The sequence below is a fragment of the Coregonus clupeaformis genome, unplaced genomic scaffold, assembly GCF_020615455.1.
Source record: "Coregonus clupeaformis isolate EN_2021a unplaced genomic scaffold, ASM2061545v1 scaf0988, whole genome shotgun sequence".
Lineage (NCBI taxonomy): Eukaryota > Metazoa > Chordata > Actinopteri > Salmoniformes > Salmonidae > Coregonus > Coregonus clupeaformis.
Genome location: NW_025534442.1, coordinates 127,328 through 146,515, shown reverse-complemented (window position 1 = coordinate 146,515; position 19,188 = coordinate 127,328). Strand labels below are relative to the sequence as shown.

At 45.8% G+C, this 19,188-nt stretch overlaps 3 protein-coding genes across 3 annotated transcripts in view; 1 reads left to right on the top strand and 2 right to left on the bottom strand.

Annotated features, from left to right (window-relative positions):
• The window catches only part of LOC121578755 (extended synaptotagmin-1-like), a gene marked incomplete at its 3' end in the record, with an annotated part of 57,055 nt that extends 52,282 nt beyond the window's left edge, over positions 1-4,773 (bottom strand). The window contains exons 1-2 of the mRNA XM_045217271.1: positions 4,235-4,773; positions 3,082-3,123 (exon numbers count right to left, since the gene is read on the bottom strand). Coding sequence (XP_045073206.1) covers positions 3,082-3,123; positions 4,235-4,588 — 396 coding nt within the window. The remainder of the gene's footprint in view (positions 1-3,081; positions 3,124-4,234) is intronic.
• Positions 4,774-13,132: 8,359 nt separating this feature from the next.
• On the bottom strand, positions 13,133-16,698 carry LOC121578510 (zinc finger CCCH domain-containing protein 10-like). The gene is made up of 3 exons (XM_041892876.2): positions 16,284-16,698; positions 14,480-15,753; positions 13,133-14,357 (listed from the first exon to the last, which is right to left on the bottom strand). The coding sequence occupies exons 2-3, from the start codon at positions 15,617-15,619 to the stop codon at positions 13,833-13,835; spliced, it is 1,665 nt and encodes a 554-aa protein (XP_041748810.2). The 5' UTR covers positions 15,620-15,753; positions 16,284-16,698; the 3' UTR covers positions 13,133-13,832.
• A 387-nt stretch (positions 16,699-17,085) lies between these two features.
• Positions 17,086-19,068, top strand: zgc:152986 (uncharacterized protein LOC101884054 homolog). Its single transcript, XM_041891268.1, has 3 exons — positions 17,086-17,413; positions 17,750-17,993; positions 18,342-19,068. The coding sequence occupies exons 2-3, from the start codon at positions 17,762-17,764 to the stop codon at positions 18,758-18,760; spliced, it is 651 nt and encodes a 216-aa protein (XP_041747202.1). The 5' UTR covers positions 17,086-17,413; positions 17,750-17,761; the 3' UTR covers positions 18,761-19,068.
• The last annotated feature ends 120 nt before the right edge of the window (positions 19,069-19,188 follow it).

Genomic DNA, 19,188 nt, shown 5'->3' with positions numbered 1-19,188 from the left:
GCACCTGAGCTCACTTTCCAGTCTCATAGCAAAGGGTCTGAATACTTATGTAAATAAGGTATTTCTGTTTTTTCTAAAAACCTGTTTTCGCTTTGTCATTATGGGGTATTGTGCATAGATTGATGTGGAAAATGTTTTATTTAATCAATTTTAGAATAAGGCTGTAACGTAACAAAATGTGGAAAAAGTCAAGGGGTCTGAATAATTTCCGAATGCACTGTACATTACATAATAAATTGCTTTGCTTGCTTACCTCAAGTTGGAAAAACAGTTTGTAAATCCTCCACGCTTGACTGTAGTTTTTGAGTCTTGCATCAACCGTCAGTTGAAGGAAGATTGCTCCATGAATTTGAAATGTTCAACATTCCAAAATAAAATGTCTCAAGTACAGTGAGGGAAAAAAGTATTTCATCCCCTGCTGATTTTGTACGTTTGCCCACTGACAAAGAAATGATCCGTCTATAATTTTAATGGTAGGTTTATTTGAATAGTGAGAGACAGAATAACAACAACAAAAATCCAGAAAAACGGATGTCAAAAATGTTATGAATTGATTTGCATTTGAATGATCTGCTAAATTATCTGCTAAATGAAAACAACAACAAAACTAAAAAACTAAAAAATGAGGGAAATAAGTATTTGACCCCCTCTCAATCAGAAAGATTTCTGGCTCCCAGGTGTCTTTTATACAGGTAATGAGCTGAGATTAGGAGCACACTCTTAAAGGGAGTGCTCCTAATCTCAGTTTGTTACCTGTATAAAAGACGCCTGTCCACAGAAGCAATCAATCAATCAGATTCCAAACTCTCCACCATGGCCAAGACCAAAGACCTCTCCAAGGATGTCAGGGACAAGATTGTAGACCTACACAAGGCTGGAATGGGCTACAAGACCATCGCCAAGCAGCTTGGTGAGAAGGTGACAACAGTTGGTGCGATTATTCGCAAATGGAAGAAACATAAAAAGAACTGTCAATCTCCCTCGGCCTGGGGCTCCATGCAAGATCTCACCTCGTGGAGTTGCAATGATCATGAGAACGGTGAGGAATCAGCCCAGAACTACACAGGAGGATCTTGTCAATGATCTCAAGGCAGCTGGGACAATAGTCACCAAGAAAACAATTGGTAACACACTACGCCGTGAAGGACTGAAATCCTGCAGCGCCCGCAAGGTCCCCCTGCTCAAGAAAGCACATATACAGTGAGGGGAAAAAGTATTTGATCCCCTGCTGATTTTGCACGTTTGCCCACTGACAAAGAAATGATCAGTCTATAATTTTAATGGTAGGTTTATTTGAACAGTGAGAGACAGAATAACAACAACAAAAATCCTGCAGCGCCCGCAAGGTCCCCCTGCTCAAGAAAGCACATATACAGGGCCGTCTGAAGTTTGCCAATGAACATCTGAATGATTCAGAGGAGAACTGGGTGAAAGTGTTGTGGTCAGATGAGACCAAAATCGAGCTCTTTGTCGCCGTGTTTGGAGGAGGAGGAATGCTGCCTATGACCCCAAGAACACCATCCCCACTGTCAAACATGGAGGTGGAAACATTATGCTTTGGGGGTGTTTTTCTGCTAAGGGGACAGGACAACTTTACTGCATCAAAGGGACGATGGACGGGGCCATGTACCGTCAAATCTTGGGTGAGAACCTCCTTCCCTCAGCCAGGGCATTGAAAATGGGTTGTGGATGGGTATTCCAGCATGACAATGACCCAAAAAAACACGGCTAAGGCAACAAAGGAGTGGCTCAAGAAGAAGCACATTAAGGTCCTGGAGTGGCCTAACCAGTCTCCAGACCTTAATCCCATAGAAAATCTGTGGAGGGAGCTGAAGGTTCGAGTTGCCAAACGTCAGCCTCGAAACCTTAATGACTTGGAGAAGATCTGCAAAGAGGAGTGGAACAAAATCCCTCCTGAGATGTGTGCAAACCTGGTGGCCAACTACAAGAAACGTCTGACCTCTGTGATTGCCAACAAGGGTTTTGCCACCAAGTACTAAGTCATGTTTTGCAGAGGGGTTAAATACTTATTTCCCTCATTAAAATGCAAATCAATTTATAACATTTTTGACATGCGTTTTTCTGGATTTTTTTGTTGTTATTCTGTCTCTCACTGTTCAAATAAACCTACCATTAAAATTATAGACTGATCATGTCTTTGTCAGTGGGCAAACGTACAAAATCAGCAGGGGATCAAATACTTTTATCCCTCACTGTATAGCACTATTTTACATTAGTGTTTTGAAGACACACATAAAATGTCTCAAGACATAATATTTAGTGTCTTGAGAGACAGGCTGTCTCAAGACGTCTTCAAAATGTGTCTTAAGACGTCTTGAGACATGTCTTGAGAACAAAAGTGTCTCAAGAAGTCTCAATTGCATGTCTCAAGACATCTCAACACAAAGGTGATGGCTGCATATGTAAATCTAAAAAATGAGTCATCAACAACACTAACAGCAAGGGTTTCTGGGAGATGGCGCCTAAAGGCCAGTAGACTGTGCTGATGTCCCCATAGGCAAACCCGACTCAAATCTCTGCTTTGTCCAAGAGATAGCGGTGCTCGGACCGCATGTTCCCATTGTAGCGAACATAATAATTTCAGTCTTGGCTGAGGAGGTCTATTCTTAGCAACACATCCTGGTTTTGCAGGGCTGGAAGAGAGGACAAATATTGCCATTTGATTAGATTTGAGGGATTCGGCTGGCCCCTCCCCCTTCCTGTGAGTCAAACAGCGCTAATATGGAAAGGTTGACAGAATGGCCTGGCTCTGGACCAGCTGCCTGCTCTCTGCTGCAGGAGAGGAGAGAGAGCTGTGGCTGCCTAGACACAGTGGCGAGTGCTGTAACATGGCAGCGTAACAGCAGCAGCGCTAGTCTCTCAGACAGCTACCATACCCCACCCACAGTCTATCAACACCGCAGCTGGCTCACAGAGACAGAGATAGGCATGTGTGTTTACTGTGTGTTTAATGGGAGAATGATACATAGGGTTTCTCTTTATCCTCTCTAAAGGGCAGCCATCTGTAAGCGGAGAGGATGCCAGACGGAAAGTCAAGTAGGGGGGGTGATATAATAGTACCTTATTGAGCCACTCCACCTTCTCCACATCTGGGAAGTTGACCTGTAAGGAATTAGAATATAAATAATTCACAGATAGAACAGATTTATGAATACAGCAGTTGTCTAGTCATTTGCATATGCACTATAAAGTGTAATCTGACTTGACTAGCTTTTCCCAGTGTGTTTGTCTGATGATGTGTGTTGTAAATTGTGCTACAGCGAAAACGGAACTGTCAACATCCAAAGGGCAGGAAGTGGGTGAGAAAGAAGTACACCACTATCTCAATGCCTCATTTAGTCACTAAACAAAACGATCTTATAGTGTAAACAATTCAAACACCATTCTTCACCCATAGCAGACTAGACTCTCTGCCAAAGGTTATGTTGTGACCAGTAGTTGGGATAGCTTGTTTCTTCCCCTTATCTCTTATTCTGAAATAGATGCATTCTCTCTGACTCACTCCCTCCTTAGTCCCCAGAGAAGAGATATCAAGAATTGCCTAATATAGAAGCAGCTGCGGAATCATACATATGGAGAGAGAGATTGAGAGATTGAGAGAGAGAGAGAGAGAATGAAACACAGAGTGAGAAAGAGAGAGAGCATCAAAAGACCACACCTCAATCAATGCATCTCAAATGGCCTTTAAAATCTATACCTAGGCATCAATTTGGTCTGCACGCTTCAAAGCATTACCTAACAGGGACCTTTGGGAAGAAATATAAATTATTCACTCAGCTCAGCTGTATGGGGGATGATGGCCTAGGCTACTGTAGCTTGGATACAGTATACCAGCCCCACAAATATTAGGGGCAGTTAGAGACAGATATTTTGGCATGTTGATGTAGTAACTGTATAATAATATTGTTCTACCCATGTTCCAAATTATTTTATTTCCTATTAGTGCAGTTATCATTTATATCAAACTATGGTTTAGGAGAAATTAGAGAGGATCTCTTTGGTCCAGCGATAGGCTATTTTCTGTAACCATGCGTGTGCATAGCCTATTGTGGCATTGTGTGTAAAGATTTTGGAACAGTCTGGCTGGCTAGGACCATAGAATCGAGGAGGTCGTGTCGTGGCATCTGATGGGGGGCTTTAAACCAGAAACACTTGGTGAACCACGTTAACTTATTGAAGTGAGTGACAGACAGTTATCACACAGTTTTCTTACCCAAGCAGGGAGATCCTTTTTACTTTTGAACATTTTCATGGATGTATATTGTTGCTCGTTGTCATAGTGGTGAATGGCGGACCGCAGACGAGCTTCTTTTGCCTCGCGCGAGTACCTCCATCCCGTGTAGACCATGAGCCCGAAAACCAACAAACTGGTGCTAACCCGGTAGTATCCTGCCAGGTACACGGGCAGCAAGGCACCTAGGCACTTGCCAAATGTCCAAAGAACCGATACAGCGTCAAAACCCTGTGGTTTCATTTCTTCGCTATTCGGTGCATTATTCTCGGAATGTGCCGATCCAGATGCTTTCTTGGTGGATTCTCCCTGATCCGAGTCCGGATTTTGCATCATGGCGTTTCTTATATCCAGGTTCTCACAGAAAAAGTAGTCTAGCTAGTGCAAGTTCTTCAAAACTTCCTTTCCAACATAGACTATCAAATGTACAACTCAGTATGTACAACTGTTTTAGAATCTAGCAAATGCCGTTAGCAGAACCGAAACACGCCCAGCGCAGGAAGAAAGAAATCCGCAGTTGAATTATTTGACTCATTCCTAAATGCGTGTGCCTGCCTGCAATGGTTGCAACCTGGTCTCAAAGCATTTCGTATTATTCTGCACGTAAATTGCTTACGCTCTATTTAGAATGCTATATTACATTTCGTATGGTATGTATTAATTTGTGGATGTCTATCATCCATTTTGAATGATATGTTACGATTTTAATTCGTATGATATGTTACGAATTGCTATTTGTACAGTATGTTACCAATTCTTACAATATATTATGAATTTGCAAAAATGTGTTATAATAATAATAATATGCCATTTAGCAGACGAAGCGACTTACAGTCATGTGTGCATACATTTTTACGCATGGGTGGTCCCGGGGATCGAACCCACTACCCTGGCGTTACAAGCCCCATGCTCTACCAATTGAGCTACAGAGGACACTGTGTTGTTACTAATGTTAGCTAGGTGGCTAGCGCTAACGTTAGCTAGGCTAGGGATTAAGGTAAGGTTAGGAGTTAGGTTAAAGTGTTAAATTTAGGTTTAGGGCAGTGGTGTCAAACTCATTCCATGGAGGGCCTAGTGTCTGCTGGTTTTAATTTTTTATTGAACCTTTTTTTAACTAGGCAAGTCAGTTAAGAACAAATTCTTATTTACAATGATGCCTACCAAAAGGCAAAAGGCCTCCTGCGGGGACGGGGGCTGGGATTAAAAATATAGGACAAAACACACATCAAGACAAGAGAGACACCACAACACTACATAAAGAGAGACCTAAGACAACAACATAGCATGGCAGAAAGACATGATAACACAGCATGGTAGCAACATCACATGACAACAACATGGTAGCAACACAACATGGTAGCAGCATAAAACATGGTACAAACATTATCGGGCACAGACAACAGCGCAAAGTCAAGAAGGGAGAGACAATATTTCTCCTTTCAATAAAGACCTACGGTGAGGGGATTTCCTTACGACCTTAATTCCTCAATCAAGTACAAGAGCGAAAACCCGGAGACACTCGGCCCTCCGTGGAATGAGTTTGACACGTGGGTTAATGGGGTGATAGTAGTGATGTGTAGTTGGCAAACAATTTGTTCTGTGTTCTTGGGGACCTTCAATGTTGCAGACATTTTTTGGTACCCTTCCCCAGAATCCTGTCTCGGAGCTCTACGGACAATTCCGTCGACCTCATGGCTTGGTTTTTGTTCTGACATGCACTGTCAACTGTGGGACCTTATCTAGACAGGTTTGTGCCTTTCCAAATCATGTCTAATCAATTGAATTTACCACAGGTTGTAAAAATCAATGGAAATCAATGGATGCACCGGAGTTCAATTTCGAGTCTCATAGCAAATGGTCTGAATACTTACAGTATGTACTTATGTTTTTTTTATTTGTAATAAATTAGCAAACTTTTCTAAAAACCTGTTTTCACTTTCTCATTATGGGGTATTATGTGCTGATTGATGAGGATTTGTTTTTAATTTAATCAAAATTAGAAGGATATAACGTGATGCGCGGGAGAGGTTGTGGTCGGGAGAGGTTGTGTTTTCTCTAGCAGGAGGTAAGCTTGGCTTCTTATATGGTGTTGAGTAAAGCTTAAACCATGTATTTAGATTGTAGGTAGGTATTGTAGTTAGGTATTGCAGGTAGTTTACTTAGGTAGTTATTGTAGGTAATTATTGTAGGTAAGTATTGTATTCGGCGGAGCCCGGCGAAGCACGAGGCTAGCTAACCCACTACCTGGACCAACAAAGCTAGCTAGCTAGCGGGTAGCTACTCGTAACTTTTAGCAACTGTGGATAGTTGTTTCCAATGTTATTTCACGCTTAAGAGTACCTGTAATTAAGCCAGCTAGCTACCTACCATTCAGCTGTTTTTCTAACCTCATTATCCGAGGCATTAACGTTAGGTAGTTAGTAGCTACTGTTCTTAATTACAGCTACTGATTGCAGAAGACCAATGTCTTGTCTGCCACCCAGACAGCTGGCGTCGGGTAAGTTTGGCTTTATACATAGCTTGGGCTTTGTCGAGTAAGGCTTAAACTATGTATTTAGATTGTAGTTAGGTATTATAGGTAGGCATCGTGGGCTGTATATTATTAGGTATTATAGGTAGGCATCGTGGCCTGTTGTGGGTAGTTATTGTAGGTTAGCATTGTATTCGGCGGTGCCGGGTGTAGCACGAAGCTAGCTAGCTAGCTAACTCACCTCCTGGACTAGCTGGCGAGTAGCTATTAGCAACGGTAGCAACTAAATACATTATCCTTTTAGCCAGCTACATTTGTTCGCAGCGCCGCCGTTTTTCAAACAAAGTCAACACAGCAGCCATTGCTAGCTAGCCAACACGACCAGCTAGCTGTACTGTAGCAGCTAAAAACAATATATTTGTGCTAGCTAGCCAATGTTTAATTATTGCTGCGTTATGAAAGGAACTAGACACGGACACAAATTATCTGTTTAGTGTGTTAACACACTATTGGTAGTTTGTTGTAACCAAGTATTGGTGCTAAACTGTGTGTTATTGGATGCTAGCATGCTAGTTAGCTATAGCTTCATAGTTAGCTAGCTGAATAAAGTAAGTTGAGTCTATTCCTTGAAACATTGAACCGCTGTAGTTCACAACAATTCTAATTTCTAAAGTGGAAGTTGGGAGAGTTTTATTCGGGGTGGTTCAGTGAAACAATTATAGTTTCTGAGGTGAAGTTGGGAGAGTTATATTTGGGAGTTTTGGTTTTTACTCTCTCCTTTCCCAGATGTTTAGTTCATTTCATTCCGATCTCCCTCTGCATTATTGTAGCCATTTGCTACAGCCTGTCAACTATGCCTCTGCCTATCCCTGTTCTCTCCTCTCCGCACAGGCTACACAAACGCCTCACACCGCGTGGCTGCTGCCTCTCTAACCTGGTGGTCCCTGCACGCACCACACACCTGGAGTTCCAGGTCTCAGGCAGCCTCTGGAACTGCCGTTCTGCTGCCAACAAGGCTGACTTCATCCCAGCCTATGCTACCCTCCAGTCCCTCGACTTCCTGGCGCTGACGGAAACATGGATTACCACTGAAAACACTGCTACTCCTACTGCTCTCTCCTCGTCTGACCATGTGTTCTCGCATACCCGAGAGCATCTGGTCAGAGGGGTGGTGGCACAGGAATCCTCATCTCTCCCAAGTGGACATTCTCAATTTTTCCCCTAACCCATCTGTCTATCTCCTCATTTGAATTCCATGCTGTCACAGTCACTAGCCCATTTAAGCTTAATATCCTTGTCATCTATCGCCCTCCAGGTTCCCTTGGAGAGTTCATCAATGAGCTTGATGCCTTGATAAGTTCCTTTCCTGAGGATGGCTCACCCCTCACAGTTTTGGGGGATTTCAACCTCCTACGTCTACATTTGACTCATTTCTCTCTGCCTCCTTCTTTCCACTCCTCTCCTCTTTTGACCTCACCCTCTCACCGTCCCCCTACTCACAAGGCAGGCAATACGCTTGACCTCATCTTTACTAGATGCTGCTCTTCTACTAATCTCACTGCAACTCCCCTCCATGTCTCCGACCACTACTTTGTATCCTTTTCTCTCTCGCTCTCCTCCAACACTACTCACTCTGCCCCTACACAGATGGTAATGCGCCGCCGCAACCTTCGCTCTCTCTCTCCCACTACTCTCTCCTCTTCCATCCTATCATCCCTTCCCTCTGCTCAATCCTTCTCCCTCCAATCTCCTGATTCTGCCTCCTCAACCCTCCTCTCCTCCCTCTCTGCATCCTTTGACTCTCTGTGTCCCCTATCCTCCCGGCCGGCCTCGGTCCTCCCCCTCCACCTCCGTGGCTTGATGACTCATTGCGAGCTCACAGAACAGAGCTCCGGGCAGCGGAGCGGAAATGGAAGAAAACTAAACTCCCTGCCGACCTGGCATTTTTTCACTCCCTCCTCTCTACATTTTCTTCATCTGTTTCTGCTGCTAAGGCCACTTTCTACCACTCTAAATTCCAAGCATCTGCCTCTAACCCTAGGAAGCTCTTTGCCACATTCTCCTCCCTGCTGAATCCCCCCCCCCCTCCTCTCTCTCTGTGGATGACTTCGTCAACCACTTTGAAAAGAAGGTTGACAACATCCGATCCTCGTTTGTTAAGTCTAATGACACTGCTGGTCCTGCTCACACTGCCCTACCCTATGCTTTGACTTCTTTCTCCCCTCTCTTTCCAGATAAAATCTTGCGACTTGTGACTGCAGGCCGCCCAACAACCTGCCCGCTTGACCCCATCCCCTCCTCTCTTCTCCAGACCATCTCCGGTGACCCTCTCCCCTACCTCACCTCGCTGATCAACTCATCCTTGACCGCTGGCTATGTCCCTTCCGTCTTCAAGAGAGCGAGAGTTGCACCCCTTCTCAAAAAACCAACACTCGATCCCACTGATGTCAACAACTACAGACCAGTATCCCTTCTTTCTTTTATTTCCAAAACTATTGAGCGTGCCGTCTTTAGCCAACTCTCTTGCTATCTCTCTCAGAATGACCTTCTTGATCCAAACCAGTCAGGTTTCAGGACTGGTCATTCAACTGAGACTGCTCTTCTCTGTGTCACGGAGGCTCTCCGCACTGCTAAAGCTAACTCTCTCTCCTCTGCTCTTGTCCTTCTAGACCTGTCTGCTGCCTTTGATACTGTGAACCATCAGATCCTCCTCTCCACCCTCTCCGAGCTGGGCATCTCCGGCGCGGCTCACTCCTGGATCGCGTCCTACCTGACCGGTCGCTCCTACCAAGTGGCGTGGCGAGAAGCTGTCTCCGCACCACGTGCTCTCACCACTGGTGTCACCCAGGGCTCAGTTCTAGGCCCTCTCCTATTCTCCCTATACACCAAGTCACTTGGCTCTGTCATATCCTCACATGGCCTCTCCTATCATTGCTACGCTGACAATACACAACTAATCTTCTCCTTTCCCCCTTCTGATAACCAGGTGGCGAATCGCATCTCTGCATGTCTGGCAGACATATCAGTATGGATGACGGATCACCACCTCAAGCTGAACCTTGGCAAGACGGAGCTGCTCTTCCTCCCGGGGAAGGACTGCCCGTTTCATGATCTCACCATCACAGTTGACAACTCCGTTGTGTCCTCCTCCCAGAGTGCGAAGAGCCTTGGCGTGACCCTGGACAACACCCTGTCGTTCTCCGCTAACATCAAGGCGGTGACCCGATCCTGCAGGTTCATGCTCTACAACATTCGGAGAGTGCGACCCTGCCTTACACAGGAAGCGGCACAGGTCCTAATCCAGGCACTTGTCATCTCCGTCTGGATTACTGCAACTCGCTGTTGGCTGGGCTCCCTGCCTGTGCCATTAAACCCCTACAACTCATCCAGAATGCCGCAGCCCGTCTGGTGTTCAACCTTCCCAAGTTCTCTCACGTCACCCCGCTCCTCCGCACACTCCACTGGCTTCCAGTTGAAGCTCGCATCTGTTACAAGACCATGGTGCTTGCCTATGGAGCTGTGAGGGGATCGGCACCTCTGTACCTTCAGGCTCTGATCAGTCCCTACATCCAAACGAGGGCATTGCGTTCATCCACCTCTGGCCTGCTGGCTCCCTTCCTCTGCGGAAGCATAGTTCCCGCTCAGCCCAGTCAAAACTGTTCGCTGCTCTGGCACCCCAATGGTGGAACAAGCTCCCTCATGACGCCAGGACAGCGGAGTCACTCACCACCTTCCGGAGAGATTTGAAACCCCACCTCTTTAAGGAATACCTGGTATAGGATAAAGTAATCCTTCTACCCCCCCCTAAAAAAAAAAAAAAGAAGAAAAAAAAAGATATTGTAAAGTGGTTATCCCACTGGCTATAGGGTGAATGCACCTATTTGTAAGTCGCTCTGGATAAAAGCGTCTGCTAAATGACGTAAATGTAAAAATGTAATGTAAATGTAACAAAATGTGGAAAAAGTGAAGGGGTCTGAATACTTTCCGAATGGACTGTCCAGTGGCAAGAAAAAGTATGTGAAGCCTTTGGAATTACCTGGATTTCTGCATAAATTGGTCATAATTTTCTGATCTTCATCTAAATCACAACAATAGACAAACACAGCCTGCTTAAACTAATAACACAAACAATTATACATTTACATGTCTTTATTGAACACACTGTGTAAACATTCACAGTGCAGGGTGGAAAAAGTATGTGATCCCTTGGATTGAATAACTGATTGACCCTCCTTTGGTAGCAATAACCTCAACCAAACGTTTTCTGTAGTTGCGGATCAGACCTGCACAACGGTCAGGAGGAATTTTGGACCATTCCTCTTTACAAAACTGTTTCAGTTCAGCAATATTCTTGGGATGTCTGCTGTGAATTGCTCGAGGTCATGCCACAGCATCTCAATCAGGTTGAGGTCAGGACTCTGACTGGGCCACTCCAGAAGGCGTATTTTCTTCTGTTGAAGCCATTCTGTTGTTGATTTACTTCTGTGTTTTGTGTCGTTGTCCTGTTGCATCACCCAACTTCTGTTGAGCTTCAATTTGGCGGACAGATAGCCTTACATTCTCCTGCAAAATGTCTTCATAAACTTGGGAATTCATTTTTCCGTCGATGATAGCAAGCTGTCCAGGCCCTGAGGCAGCAAAGCAGCCCCAAACCATGATGCTCCCTCCACCATACTTTACAGTTGGGATGAGGTTTTGATGTTGGTGTGCTGTGCCGTTTTTTCTCCACACATAGTGTTGTGTGTTCCTTCCAAACAACTCAACTTCAGTTGGATCTGTCCACAGAATATTTTGCCAGTAGCGCTGTGGAACATCCAGGTGCTCTTTTGCGAACTTCAGACGTGCAGCAATGTTGTTTTGGACAGCAGTGGCTTCTTCCGTGGTGTCCTCCCATGAACACCATTCTTGTTTAGTGTTTTACGTATCGTAGACTCGTCAACAGAGATGTTCGCATGTTCCAGAGATTTCTGTAAGTCTTTAGCTGACACTCTAGGATTCTTCTTAACCTCATTGAGCATTCTGCGCTGTGCTCTTGCAGTCATCTTTGCAGGACGGCCACTCCTAGGGAGAATAGCAACAGTGCTGAACTTTCTCCATTTATAGACAATTTTTCTTACCATGGACTGATGAACATCAAGGCTTTAGAGATACTTTTGTAACCCTTTCCAGCTTTATGCAAGTCAACAATTCTTAATCTTCGGTCTTCTGCGATCTCTTTTGTTCGAGGCATGGTTCACATCAGGCAATGCTTCTTGTGAATAGCAAACTCCTTTTTCCAACCTACACTGTGAATGTTTAAATGATGTATTCAATATAGACAAGAAAAATACAATAATTTGTGTTATTAGTTTAAGCAGACTGTGTTTGTCTATTGTTGTGACTTAGATGAAGATCAGATCAAATTGTATGACCAATTCATGCAGAAATCCAGGTAATTCCAAAGGGTTCACATACTTTTTCTTGCCACTGTATATCTATATTTTTATGGAAAAATGACACACATCCAATTGTCAATACAGGACAGAAAATACGTTCACAATAAAGCCCATGTGCTTGTTTATTTTAAACTTGCAGAGTGCGCATTCTTTTCCAATCTCCCCTAAAGCCTGTGAGATCAATATGGGCTGTCAATGACAACGTATCCTAGCCACAGGGATTTTCCTACCTGAAGATGGATTGTCAACACCAACCTATCTTGTGTTTAGTTTAAAAAGGGTGTTACCAAAGACGGTTTAGTATGGTGTTGTTCCTAACCAAGATAGTTAATGCCATAAGTGTAGTGGTGCATATTCTTTGATGTTCACAAAATACTTTTTCCCCCAAGTGATATATACAGTGTACAAAACATTAAGAACACCTGCTCTTTCCACAACAGACTGACCAGGTGAAAGCTATGATCCCTTATTGATGTCACTTGTTAACTCGGTGTAGATGAAGGGGAGGAGACAGGATAAAGAAGGATTTTTAATCCTTGATACATGGATTGTGTGTGTGCCATTCAGAGGGTGAATGGGAAAGACAAAGTATTTAAGTGCCTTTAAACGGGGTATGGTAGTAGGTGCCAGGCACACCGGTTTGTGTCAAGAACTGCAACACTGCTGGGTTTTTTCACACTCAACAGAATCTCGTGTGTATCAAGAATGGTCCACTACCCAAAGGGCATCCAGCCAACTTGACACAACCGTGGGAAGCATTGGAATCAACATGCCTGAGGAACGCTTGACACCATGTAGAGTCCATGCCACGGCGAATTGAGGCTGTTCTGAGGGCACCTCAACATTAGGAAGGTGTTCTTAATGTTTCGTACTCTGTGTATATATTTTCTTTTACAGTATGTTACTATTTTCAGTATCTACCCGAGGCCATCGGTTCACACATTCATCTGACTGCATAAAATGTTGACAAGTACATATGGAAAATTATCCAAAACATGTTTATTAAAGGTGTTTCTATTCCAAGCTTACCTATTACCTTCATGATTGACTTAGCTTTGTTTAAGTTTAGGCTCTCAGCTGAGTTTAGGCTTGAACATTAAATCTAGGGCAAAGTTACCAACACATCAAGCACTGAAAAATTTATCTGATGGTGTGTCAATCAGTCAATAACCTTATCCTCACACAATAACATTACGGATAACTTGATTCATTAGTAATAAAACAACAGGATACATCCATTTTCTTGTGGTTGTTATTCTCATTAAAATGTGTGCACTGCAAAATGACAAGTTACACAAGAAAAATCCATAAACAAATGTGTGAAAGAACTATGAATATCGCCATGACTGACATATTTTCAGTTTGTCGTTTTTTTGCTGCCTGTGTTTGAAGAAGTCCCTTTGCCACACCAACCTTTAACAAGGTCAGAGGTCACCTCAGAGGACCACCTGTCTTTGTAACGCTGCCACAGAGCAGGGTGTGTGTGGCGGAGTCATCCTATCAACATTAGCCTTTTCTCTGCCTATGGCGTGTGGGCATTAGGGTTCCCCCACAACTTCGCCCCTCGAGTCAGTCAGCTGCTGTGGGTCAATTAAAACTTGAGAGATGGCATTCTGCATACCATCCCCATCTCTAGTTCCATGGGAGAGTTCTACAGAGTTTGCCAGAGAGTGCATCAGTGAGGTATGTTGGTGATCCTCATGCTCTGGCTGGCAATAGGGTAGGATACCATTGGGGTGGTGGCGTGGCTTATAGTGATGCAAGGTAGAGGCTGCGCCATGGATACAGCCACCGGTGCCACGGAAACAGTCACAGGTGCCATGGAAACGGGAGGCACCATGCCCTGGGCGATGGTCTGAGCAAGGGCGGCTGAGAGCGGGGTGATCTCGGGGTTGAGGTGGGGCGGGGGAGCACTGGGTGGGGCGGTGTTGGATGGGGGTACTGTAGGGGCACCAGTGGGGGCCACTAGGTCCTGCTGGGTGAGGGTGACGGTACGAGGCTGCAGCCCGGCGCTGCTCAGGGTGGTATGGGTCTGGGCGATGCTGTGGTTGTAGGAGCTAACCGCGCCCACAGGTGGAGCCAAGGTCTGCTCAGAGGGGGCTGGGGTGGAGGACAGGGTCATTACAGACACCTTGGTCTGGCTCCGGAACTGGGCATTCTGTTCCAGCAGCACCTCGTTGGTGGCCATGAGGTTTGACACCTGAAGAAGAGATTAACAAGGTGTTTGAGGAGTTAAAAGGTTAATAATAGATTCATTGTATTGTTAGGTGTGGTTGTTGATTATGTGTGGATTGATTATCATCTCCTGTCTGCTACACTGACCTGTTTCTTCAGTTCCTCCACTCTCCTCCTCAGTAGGTTATTCTCCTCCTCCAGAAACCTGTATTCAAGGGGCCGAGGCGGGAGGGCCGCCTGCATCCCCAGCTCATAGTGCCCCCCTCCACCCCCGTCCAGCCGGAGCCCCTCCAGCCTGCGTCTCTTCAGCTGCAGCATTGTGTGGTCCAAAGGGGACTCCAGGGGCCCAGTCTCAAACAGACCACTCTCAAACAGGGAGTCGTACACCGAGCAAGGACCCCTGTCAAAACGACGCTGTCCTGAGGCCCCCATGGAGAGGCAACCCCCCATCCCGCCTACCCCTACTCCCCCCACCCCTGAGATACCTGGATCTCTGCAGCCTCCCAGGCTGGGACAGCCCATCCCCATCATGTTACCCCCACCTCCACCCCCAACCAGTCCGGCCATGCCCCCGCAAGCACCCGCCCCAACCCCTCCTACCCCCCCGCCTGTGTTCACCATCCCACTGGCCCCCGGGCCCATCACGACCCCGGCACCCACCCTGGCTTGCTCGTACTCATAGTCCTTCTTGACGTGGCGGAACTTGCACTTGTTGCCCCGCTGGCACTCTCCCTTTAGGAAGTCCCTGCAGATGGGTACCTCCCCTCGGCTGTGTGGGAGGTCCATGGGGGACAGGCCCAGTCCTGCAGCCACTTTCCCTCTCAGCCTGAGGGGCAGCTCCCCTGACTTCTTATAGTAGTCCTCATCCTCCTTGGAGCCGTGGACGAAGCGACAGTTGGAGCGGACGCACTCCTTGTTCTGGTGGTCGTGGCAGAAGACAAACTCATTCTTCTGCACCCCAAGGTCCGGCACCTCGTTGAAGTCTGGGTGTTTGAAGCGGCAGCGTTTGCCCCTCTTACACACGTTCCTCAGAAAGTCCCTGCAGACTCCGTCCGGGGCCGGTCCTGACCCCAGGCCCTCGGCTCCACCTCCCCCAAAGTTGTTCCCATTTCCCAGGGCCCCTACTCCACCCATAGCACCAGAACCAGAGCCACTGCCTCCCGCTGATCCCCCTCGGCCCTCTCCCGTGCCCCCTCCTAAACCAGACCCCGGCACCCCTTCCTCACCCACACTAGTACCCACCCCACCGCAACCACCTGACAGGTAGGCGCTATCCCGGTCAGGCATGGCGCTCGGCCCAGCGCGAGGGGAACACAGCACTCATGTGTGTGTGCAAGTTACTTATTCTGACAGCCTTATCGGTTCCCTGATAATGAGTAGTCCAACACTCTTCGGACCAATGCAATCCTCTACCCAGGCATCTGAAAGATACATGTCAAGTTGATTGTGTTATCAAGTTAAATATATTCTTGCTAACAGTTATCAAGCTAGTTAGCTAAATCAATCTACACATAGGCAATGGCATCAGCCAGAACAAATGCTACTGAAGTCATTGATTGGACAAACACAGAAGTGAGTGGAAAGTTGAATTATACAGACCAAAGGCCGGGACCATTAAACATGTCTTGGCTATAGCTAGCAATTTCTGGCTGTTTGAGAGGTAGTAGCCTAGCTAGCTAGCTGGTTAGCTAAACAACATGTTAGCTAACGTTAGCTACAGCGACATAACGTTTGCTAGCCGAAGGCGAGCTAGCCATGGCTATTCAGCTAGCTAACCACGGCGGGTTGTTATATTATTGTAGCTATCTAGTTACAAGATGCAAAGTTACATCATGATACAATTGTGCAAGCAAACTACAGGAATTCCGCTATAGTGTGTTGAAGGTGTCTGGATACACAGCTAGCTAACGTTAGTTTGCTAGCTACCTATGATTAGCCATCAAGAACTTACCAAAATGCTGCCTTGAGGAGAAGTTTTTACGCAGAAGGAACTGTGTATTGTCTACTTTCCATGTCAGCTAATGGGATTTCTATGTTACGAATGTGAGACAGCTAACGTATCATTTGTAACATTAATTCCTTTGGGTTTTCTCAACACATTCTCTAAGGTTTGCTGACTATTGTCCTTGCTGTGTTGATGAACACTCGTGGTTGGTCCTCCAAAGACTCAAAGCACAACCACCAGAGAAGAAGAACAATTTCTAACTCTACTTATCCAAAATGTTCTCACAAGTCGTCCTGTAGATTTTCGTGCCATCTACTGGTAATATTTGAGGACAACAAAACAACAGATAGAACATTGAGATTATAGTTATAAAAATCTTTGACAAAACTAACGCCAGACTTCTTCTTCTTCAGTGGGGTTTATCAGCGGTTGGCATTCAACGTTATTGTGCATTACCGCCACCTACTGTACTGGAGTGTGGGCCAGAGACAGGGAGAAACTAAATCCTCCCTGCCAGCCCCGTTGCTCTTAAAAAAGATAACAAAATATTTGAGACTATATCTAATGACGTTCTACTCAATATACTCTTTAAACTAATTTCCTGTATCCCCTTCTCCCTCATACTAGATCTCATCCTCTCTCTTTCCCTCTGATACTGCCCACACTGTAGCAATAACCAACACCTGATGTGCTACGCCTGCGCTGATGAAGACAACAGAGCGCCCTCTGGTGGGTGATTCAGACACGACGGGGCTTGCAGGAGGACAGGACAGGTGACCCTGTACCTGCCTGGAGAAGGGGGCGGCGGGGATATTTACAGTGCAGCTGGGAAGCAAGAACAACATGCGGGCAGTGGTGCTTTATAGCCTTAAAGGCCTAATTGATAGCTGCAAAAACCTTTTAGTAGGTGCAAGCTGAACTTTGGTGTGTATGTAGTTTGTCACAAATAATCTTCTTAAAATTGCGAGGACAGAGACGACTTTGAACACGACCACGATCGTGGCTGCTGCTTATGTTCTAGACATGGCATGCGATTAGCTTACTAACTACTAATGCAAACATTAACAAGCCATGTAGCTAGTGCTAGCAGAGAATCCACATTTTGATGATTAGCCAAGTTTGACACCAACATTTTCGTAAGTATACATTACAACGTATACAATTTATGCCCCTATACAGCGTTATGCAGTGTGTGTGTTTTGTTGTTCTTGTTCTTGTTCCATTTAGTTCTCTCATTTCAATGTACTTGTCTATCCAGTAAGACTTTAATAATGTTTTGCCTGAAGACATCATATGCCTATGTACACTATTGGTATGCTGACATGTAGCTTGTACGTTTAACTTGGCGTTTGTGTGATTACGAGCGGGACACCACTCCCACTGGAGTTAAAGTGAAGAAGAACTAACTAACTGTATGTGCATGTTACTTTGAAAAATATAGTTTTTCTTAAGACTTCATGTCCTCACTGTAGCAGGTATAGGCAATGCGACATCTTTCCTCTGGGATGCTGCTGCTGGGCTCCTTGTGGTGTGTTGTGTTCCTGTGGCCCTGTGACTCTGAGGCTACTACTAGAGACTACTATGAGGTGCTGGGTGTTCCTCAGTCTGCCACTGACAGGCAGGTCAAGAAGGCCTTTCATAAACTGGCCATGACATACCATCCAGACAGGAACAAAAGTCCCAATGCAGAGAAGATTTTCAGGGAGATAGCTGAAGGTAAGGTCCTTGGCTCACAACTTAATTTTTCTCTCTTTGATCAGTAAGAGCTGAATATATATATATATCGTACTGTGCTAATATATCTTGTTCATTTTAAGATAAACCTGACATTCTTTGCAAAGAGTGTGATGCAACCAATACCTGCAGACAGAGGCACGTTGTTTTGTCTCATACTGCACCACACTCAGACCACTATAACACCACTTTAACCTTTCAGAATAGGCTACCTTTTTTAAGCTCAGGTAATGTAGCATTGTGTTTTGGGTAATTGTGTGAGTGAATGGACTGGGAGACTTCAGAATTGCCAGTTCTATGGTAACAGAGTGCTCCTCTCTCCTCTTCAAGCGTACGAGGTGCTCTCAAACGAGGAGAAACTGAGGCGGTATGACCAGATGGGCCATGAGGCCTTCCAGACTGAGGGGGAGGATGGGGGTAAAGGGGACTGGGCTGGGGATGGAGGGTGCCAGGGCTCCTTCTACTTTAACCTGGAGGAGCTGTTCCAGGGCCTGAATCTGGACGAGGACCCCTTTCTGGAGGATCTGGGGGACTCCTGGAGCTTCCAGCTGGGGGGAGAGGATGAGGATGACCTCCATGAGTACCAGGCCTTCCTGGGTAGCAGCTTCTTTGACCTCTCGGGGGATCCCTTCAGCCAGATGGGGCTGGGGGACCATGAGGAGGGGTTTGGGGAGCAAGAGGGACAGCAGTTCTGCTGGAAGAAAACACACACAGATGGCAGTGCTGTGGAAGTGTGTGAGGGGGGATGATCTATCTATGTTTTCATGGGCTCATATAATGTTTGCAGTCAGGTGGGTTGAATGTGCAATAAAGTCACAGTGCCCTTACATCCATTATGTCTGGAGTTGATTCTGTCACAGAACAGCACATAGCGCCTGTGTTCCATAATATAAAGTGGACATTGGAAACGTTATATACTACTGAATGAGCTGTGCTGCTTTTATGGGCTGAAATAAGTTCCAGTTGTTTACCGGTCTGCAGGGTTGACTGAGGGGAACTCTATGGTCAGTTCTCCTATCTTTCCTGTATGGGTGTGGCCGTGGTCCAGACATATGAGTTACTCAGTAACTCATCGTTACTCCCCTCTCTGTTTTTCCCTGCGCCAGCACTTTCTTTGGTGTGACTGTTTTTTACCCTCTCACTCCTGCACAGAACCACCATGCACTTTGACCTAAAG

Excerpts from the sequence above, each read along its gene's own strand:
- LOC121578510 (XM_041892876.2), bottom strand. The coding sequence starts at position 15,619 with ATGCCTGACCGGGATAGCGCCTACCTGTCAGGTGGTTGCGGTGGGGTG. Across the intron at positions 14,358-14,479 it reads TGGAGGAACTGAAGAAACAG|GTGTCAAACCTCATGGCCAC; the intron begins GTCAGTGTAGCA and ends TCTCTTCTTCAG.
- zgc:152986 (XM_041891268.1), top strand. The coding sequence starts at position 17,762 with ATGCGACATCTTTCCTCTGGGATGCTGCTGCTGGGCTCCTTGTGGTGT. Across the intron at positions 17,994-18,341 it reads TTTCAGGGAGATAGCTGAAG|CGTACGAGGTGCTCTCAAAC; the intron begins GTAAGGTCCTTG and ends CTCCTCTTCAAG.